The sequence below is a fragment of the Thalia democratica genome, chromosome 2 (assembly GCF_965202585.1).
Source record: "Thalia democratica chromosome 2, ktThaDemo2.hap1.1, whole genome shotgun sequence".
Classification (NCBI taxonomy): domain Eukaryota; kingdom Metazoa; phylum Chordata; class Thaliacea; order Salpida; family Salpidae; genus Thalia; species Thalia democratica.
Genome location: NC_139166.1, coordinates 27,343,313 through 27,351,426, shown reverse-complemented (window position 1 = coordinate 27,351,426; position 8,114 = coordinate 27,343,313). Strand labels below are relative to the sequence as shown.

The window sequence follows — 8,114 nt, the reverse complement described above, 5'->3', positions numbered from 1 at the left end:
TTGAAGTTTTGTACTTAATTGACCATCCTAGTAACCTTGACTTTTGCGGGTTTATTTGTCATCTATTCTACTACGACTTTATTTTTGTTTTGTGTATATTTAGCTAGTAAACTTTGCTCTACTAGTTATTTATAAACCTTTTACTTTTATACCTGAACATTTTTAAGAATGGATTCGCATTACAACCTTTTTAAAATTAATTACAAACGTAAGGTATAGTGTTGAAAATTAAATAAAAACACAAATTGTTTTTTTTAAACATTTGCTAAAAAACTTAAAAGTTATATTAGAAGAAAAGACTAAAGACTTTAATTTACTATAATTACATTTTTTGTAATGTTTCTAAAGTATCTGTTAGCAATTGTAATGTTGTTATTAATATCATAGTAGTAAGCTTCTTAACACTTTATAATTGTGCGTGTAGTTGGCTAGCTATTAGAATGTTAACGACTGAGTTTTTGTTTTATTTTAAACTTTTTTTAATGTTTCACATGCAAGAAAAACTAAATTTGTGCAAAGTATAAGATAACATTCTTCATAAATAATTACCAAAAAATATAAATAAATAGTTATTTTACTTTATAATAATGTATAAAATCAACTTTAAAATAATAAGTATATCATACAAGATTTTTTTCATTTAAAAAAACTTATCATATTCTTTTAAACCTAGAAATTAAAAAGGATTTTAGGTATTTTTTTCTAAAAAATATTCTTATTTAATACCGAATAACTTTTCTATAAAAATTTAGATATATTTTTACTTAATTATATTTCATTACATACAAGGTCTTTTCAAAAAAAAAAGAATAACGTTTGACAATTTTTCGGTGTTTATTAGAAAAAAAAACATTTGACTTAAACTTATATTTTATAAACTTAAACATCAAGCAAACATTAGATTAAGCTGTAAAGTAAGAAAGTCAAATTAAGTTTATAAACATTGTGTATACATTAATAAGAAAATTGTAACTTAGTTCTACTTCCACAGGATAAATTAATTTACAACCTATAGCTAAAAATAACTGTTATACTTAAGGTTTTATGATTTATGTTTCCATGGAACTTTGAGATGAAATTAATAAATAAGATTTTGTTGTTAGTGCTTAGTTAATAAAAAATAGATAGAGGCACAGACAAAAACTTAAATTATTTAATAGTAAGCTATAAAGTTTAAAACTATTTCTTTTTGCGGCCACCACACAAGTTCTTACATCTTATTATAAACAAAGTGATCTAATTTACGTATTTCAAACAAAAACATTTTGTGCTTTATGAATGTTTTTTCTTTTCTTTTTTATAATTTAAGCACTGAAAGAAAGCACTTCAAGAAAAACTTTAAGTTTATAGTAAATCATTAAAATTTATGATAACCTTGAACAAATATGTCGTAAAAACATCAATAAAAAAATCAATATTTCTTCTAAAAATAAAATGGAATGTTTGTTTTCGAAATCGATTAATGTTTCATTGACGATAAATTCCAGCAACATTCTAACAGTTTACAAAAGCCATAAAAAGGTCGCAAATAAAAGACTTTTGAAATGTTCCCTTCTCAAACACATACACAATATCTCTCTGACATTTTCAAATTACCGTCCGTTCCACGTCGCTCTGCTTTACAAAACCGTAGATAAAAATCTTTTGAAGGCGTCGGACTTCATGAGGAAAAATATTTCGTTCTGCGCTTCGTCGAAATTGCTCCTGCTTGCTTCCTTCATCGATTCAACTGTCTCTTCCCTTGTACAATGTGACAAATTAATCTGTCGGTGGTTTCGTGTGTTATTTTTGAACTTTGATTTGAGAATTAAGAAATTTACAAACTTTTTCTTAGACTTATTTTTGCAACACAATGTTAAACTGTTTTTACAAAATAAGTTGACACGACGTAGCTCATTATTCTAAGCACTTTTTTAACCGTTAGTTTAGTTAATCCGGGCAAAAACTCATGTTTTGTAATTTTAATTGATTGTTTTAATTTTTAAATGTTATTAAGTTTAGACATATAATATGTTTTTATATACTTTAAGTAGTTAGAATTATGTAAACAAGTGAATAATTAAGTAGTGTCATCAGATTCTTTGATTATTATCGATTGTGGTATCTTATAAAACAAATGAAAAATACTGAACAAAATATTTTATTTTAAGATTTAATTATAGCTAGACTTCTTTTTTTTTGTTTTATACGTATTTATGAAGATGATAGTAAGCTATTTACGAGTTAACATTTCCTTTCAACTACATTAGATAAATTAAATTTAAACTTAAAAAAATCTCCAAAATACTAGTACATAATTCTAAGCTAACAGCTTAAGAGTCGTATTAATGTACTATATTTTTTTTTTTGGTATTTAACAATTAACTTTGAAAAAATCAAAAGAAAAAATATTTAATAGTTCTATTTTGTTTAATATCTAACTAGAACACCATATGACTTAAACTTACTTGATTTTTAAAGTACTATAACATAAATTTTATACAAATTTATTAACTATTAGTTATAAGAAAAGTAGTGTTCTTTTACTTTAATAACATGTTTATAAAACATATAGGCTTTTAAATAGCATATAGAACTTGATTGAATCCGATTAAACTAATTTGTTTAAAATTAAAAAAATAAGGTTTACATAAGTCTCAATTTATTAAAAAAGAGAAAACGTATTAGGGGATAACTAAAATATGTTTGTGTAGTTAGATATTGAAGCTGTTTAATTTTATAAAACAAGTTCATTTTAGTCTTCTATGAAGATTATCTAATTTAACTAATTAATTTTTTTATTATTATTGTATTATGTTTGTTACAATTTTCAATAATTGTCTACAACATGAAACTAACTTCATATTGAGCATCAGCCATCAAAAAAGTTTCAAATATAATGTCCGCAGTTTCTTTTCTTTTTTCTACTAAATCTATCGCCTTATACTTTTCTACTGCGCTCCAAAAAAGTATATTTTCAACACTGAATTCTTTTTGCAAGAAGTTTTTAAATGCAGAATATGCTTCTGTAGAATAAAAAACTAGTGGGTTATTTAAGCTAAAATTACAAGTAATGTAATATTACAGGTCAACTTTTATAAAGACAATATAGTTTCACAATTGTGTTTTTTGTGATTTGTGATTGAAATAGTCAAATATCCAAGTGATGCGTTAGTTGAAGTGAATTTATACCATCATAAATTTTTTTTACAAAAATAAAAAACAACATCAAATATATATAGCAGAACACAATATAAAAGGAACAAACTTTCATCGTTTAGCACATTTATTAACTGCGGCTTCGTTCCATCTTCACACGCCAAACTTCTCAGGCTGTTACAAATAATTATACTTTATTATGACGTAATAATTAGTTTTACTCGCAGCTGGATTAACTTCTAAAGTTTTCATATTTAGCAGCACGTCTTAATATTATTGTCGCGTATCTCAGCGAAATAACTTTTAGAATATTTATAATTAAAACTTTTAGAAAATTGATAAAACTATATACTACCCTATTTTTGCCTAATCTATAATTTATTTCATGAAATCTAATGGGTTTTACACAAATTTTAATATTTACATAGAAGGTGAGTCTGTTAAACTTTAACAATTACTATCTCCAAAACAAGGTTATTATTTTATTGTAATCAAAAAAAAAAACTATTGTTGTAATGTTTAAAAGTCTCTCACTGGTTTAATTAGTACATTGCAATTAAACTAACTGTTTAGCAAGCTCAATACTTTGCTGACAAGCTTTTTGTTGTTTCGATGAATTGTTGACCACACATAACGATTTTCTTCTCGGAGATTTTATCCTATTAAAAAACTTGGCAAGAGCTTGCAAGCTATTTCTGGATCTTTTATTTGATACCATTGAACTTCTATCAGTTGACTCGCTTAGATAAACCGCAGGAGTTGACAATGATCTGCAGCATTATACTTGTAATTATAATATATTAATGACATATTAACAGAAACCATCGTTTGTTTTTGAATTAATGGATTGGCATATGCAAAGGAATCGATAGCATGGTGATAATGCATATTTTTAAGAAAATTTAATTTTTCTCTGTTTTGTATGACGTAAATAAGTTTTCAAAAACTGTTGTAATTGCGAGAAAAAACTCTTGTGATTACATGGCTAAACTTAATTTTTCAGAAAAACTTTGTTTTTAAAGTAAAAATTGACCAAATTTTACTTAGTTAGTTTTTACAAAATAAATATTTATTTTATAAGTTTGATTTGTTGAGTTTTTTATACAAAAATAAGTGAGTTAGTTTTTGCTCAATTTGTTTCCAAAAAACTAAGTTTAAAATCTCTACTTTCAATTATGTTATTAATCAATCTAGTTTTTATCAACTTTTTTCAGTTTATTTTTTTATCACTCTTAGTTAATTTTTTTTTGTGAAATTGAATAAACAACTATATAGAATCATTTCAAATTTTAAAAAACTATGTATTTTTACTGATAATACTGTTAAAAAGAATTTAAATCGAAAACTATAAACTAATTGATAAAAATTTATTTAACATTTTTAATACATTTTTAAAGCAAAACTCAAAATTTTAATGAATATAACAATGAAAAAGTTAATACAAACAAAACTTTGAAGAAATTTATGTTATTTTTTACCTGCATCTTTTCGGGACTTTTAAGGTAGCATCATAGCAGTTTTTCAAGTAGTTATTGCATTTTAAGTCGTTAAAGTTATCATTTTCTTTGTTGCTTTCTAATTTCTCCTTTTTGTTTTTTTCTTCGCGTTTTTCGATGCTATTTCTTATTGAAGCTCGAATTTTTACCTGGAATGTTTAAGAGATTGTTATTATTTTTTTGAAAATATAGCTCATTATGTTAATAAGTTAGATATATCAGTAGTTTTTGGAGAAAAATTGTTGTAAAATTTTATTCAAATGACATAACAAAATAAATAAAAATTTTGTTTTAAGTAAAACATATAATTTAGATTGGCAACAAATTGTATATATTATATAATTTCACTGTCTCTGATAATCAAAAAGTATTTTATTACAAACGCTTCCGTATATTAATCAAAAATTTTTTAGTAAAAAACGGCTTATTCTAATATAATGTATATGCCACTTATTCGTTGCTTAAATAAAAGTATATTTTCTGTCTGACCAAGTATATCTCAATAGTTCATGACACCGGATAGAAAAAAATGGTTACTCAATAAAAATTTTGAACAGTAGTATTTTTTACACAGATAAAATTGATCTATTTATTTGGTTTTTATTTGATAATCCTACATAGTTAAGTAGTATATTGCTAAAGTTTTATTATAATCTTAAAAGTAATCAAAAAATATAAACTACTTTAAAATCTGTTATACTAGCTAAGTTTAACTTTAAAAATAAACTATTCTAAAAAGTATTAACTATTTTTTTTATAATTTTTGTTCTATTAAGAAGCAGCTTAGTTTTTTTTTTAATCATCAAAAAAAAGTTAAACTTTACAAAAATTTATTTTGAATCCAAACTAAATAAAACTAAAAAAAAAATTTTATAATGGGGAAATAAATAACTCACGACTTGTTTTTCTATTAACGAAGTTTTTCTCGGTCTGTCACCTATCCAGTTGTTGTTTTTGTAAATTATCGAAGGAGTGAGCTTACCGGGCAAAGACCTTGCTATTTGGTTCTTCGGTGCACACAAATTATCACTCAGTTTTGTTACCATTTTAGTCCTACGGTAATGTTACAATAATACAAACTTGCCTAAAAAGTTAAATACTATGTTACAAAAACAAAAACATAAATTCTGATACGATTGAAAAGCATTTTTAAATAAACATACATTTTTTTATTATATTTTTTTAATTTTTTTACATTTGTTCCTTTAAATAATTAAAACAAGATTCAACAGATACTTAAGAATGTGATCTGTTTTGTATACTGTGTTTTTTTACTTTCTCTCGTTTATACTTTTTCACTAGCTTTAACAGTAGAGCTGTGTCACTGGTACAGCGAAATAAGCATTAAAGTGTTTTGTAGCTTTAATATATGTAAAACAAATAGTAAAACATATTAAAGTAAACATTAAGTTTTCACAATTTATCTTTTCTACATTTTATCAAGCGTCAAAATTTTTGAAGAACTTTACACATAGTTGTATAACATAGTACAATTAAAACCTATTGAACTATATGAAATGGTTAGCAATAATTTTCATTAATCGTAAACTAAACAATTTGTTTCAGATTTAGTAAATTTGAAAATATGTTTAAACTTTTATACGAATGGCAATATTTTCTTTGACGAAATTTGTTATTATAAAAGTTCAATATTTTATATTACGTAACATGAACTTGTATTATCAGCTATTTTTTTACTATTATAAAATATTGCAATAAGAAAACAAAAGTTAAAACTCATAAAAACAAAATAACATAGGTTTTTTATTTGTAGCCTTAAAATTTATGAAGTCGAAAAAAAACGAATCTTATCTACACTATTTTTATAAACATACAAAATATAATTATAACGTATAACGTAAAGATACACGGTTTTTCTGCATTTATTAAAAAAAATCAGCTGCTCACTTTAACTTAAAGCTTTGTTTGCTTTTTTACTACAAAGGTTTTTTGTAATAGTTATTCAAAATTTTTTGGAAACTATATTTTTTTAGTTACCATTATTTTTCCTAAAACTTAAATTTTACTTAACTTATTACTAAAAGAAAACTATTTTGTAACTCTGAAATCTTAAAGTAAAATTATTCTTAACAAGTTTTTCAATTTTTTTTTAATAATTAAAAGTGCAATAAATTTTTCAGAAAAGTATATATAGCTCGAAACTACAAGGTTCTAAAATTTAGTCTTTTTTCATATAGTTACTTAAAACTGATGAAAGTATTAATAAATAGATCAAAACTAAAAGAAAAAACATTTTTAACTACTATAGACAAATATTTTTGTTTAACAAAAGTATAATGTTTATAATGATTGTAAAGATTAAGCTAGTACAAAAAAACACTACGTTAAGTAATCTGATTGTTTTTTTAAACCAAAACTCTAATCTAAGATACAATAGCTTATTATACCAACTTAATACATAGATATTAAAAATCATTAACAGACTTAAATAGCATTTATAGCTGTTAATAGGTTAAAACAACTGTTGTGAGGAATCAATATGTGTCAACACTTAATAATAAAGTTTGTTAACAGCATTGATGTTAAGCTTTTTAAAGTTAAAGTCTATTTCAGTGAACTATATTAAACAAATATTTTACTGTGTGATTAAATTCTAACAATTTTTTGTTAAAAAAGGTTCAAAATACTCATTCTTTTTAAACTGTATTTCCAAAAAAAAAATTAATTTTTTATCAAATGTTTAAGGCATTCATTGTTCATTTGTACATTAAATTTGTTAGTGTCAGATTTCATTATCAATATAATCTAGGATTATTGTTAAAAACATCTTAAAAGATGATATAGATTAAATAAGAGATTTATTAACAAAGTCACGACTAGTTTTGATTTTTTAAATTTATTCGTAAGAACTATTTGAATAAATCTTTAAAAAATTAAGACCTGATAATATAATAGTATAGTTCGGAGCAAAAGTAGTTTTTGATTATTGTCATTAAGCAACTGTATTATTTTGTACATCTACTGATACTTATTTAATCTAGAAAAACTAGATACAAATTTTGCATTTATAAACTTTTAGTATTCACAAAAAAAAATTGTATCAGTATAATTTAAATTAGATATCATCAGTTTAAAACTACATTAATGAATAAGTTAGAAATTATTTTGATTTAAAGTGTACTTAAAATAAAAAGTAACTTGCACATTTAGGAAATAGCAACATCTTAAACCTGAAAAAGTAAACATGCCACTTACGATTAAGAAATATACATTCTGTTGGAAACAAATCTGAAAAAAAATTATTCAAAGTGTTATAGATTTTACTAGCAAAAGTATATACAAAAGTATAAATGAAGTGTATTATACTTTGTTTTTAATAGTTTTTGATTAGTACTTAATCATTATCTCTAAATCTGTAGGTTTTTGCTTACGGATCTTAAACTTAACTTATAAAAAATTAATCTTAGATAAAATATAATATATTAAGAAATGTCAGTCTTACAAAAAATATTTTCTTAC

General features: G+C 23.5%; 1 protein-coding gene across 1 annotated transcript; it reads right to left on the bottom strand.

Annotated features, from left to right (window-relative positions):
* Positions 1–732: 732 nt before the first annotated feature.
* Positions 733–5,713, bottom strand: LOC145829628 (uncharacterized). Its single transcript, XM_082937476.1, has 6 exons — positions 5,531–5,713; positions 4,617–4,783; positions 3,705–3,908; positions 3,248–3,312; positions 2,839–3,005; positions 733–1,763 (listed from the first exon to the last, which is right to left on the bottom strand). Exons 1-6 carry the CDS (start codon positions 5,678–5,680, stop codon positions 1,620–1,622), a joined length of 897 nt encoding a protein of 298 aa, XP_082793602.1. The 5' UTR covers positions 5,681–5,713; the 3' UTR covers positions 733–1,619.
* Positions 5,714–8,114: the final 2,401 nt, after the last annotated feature.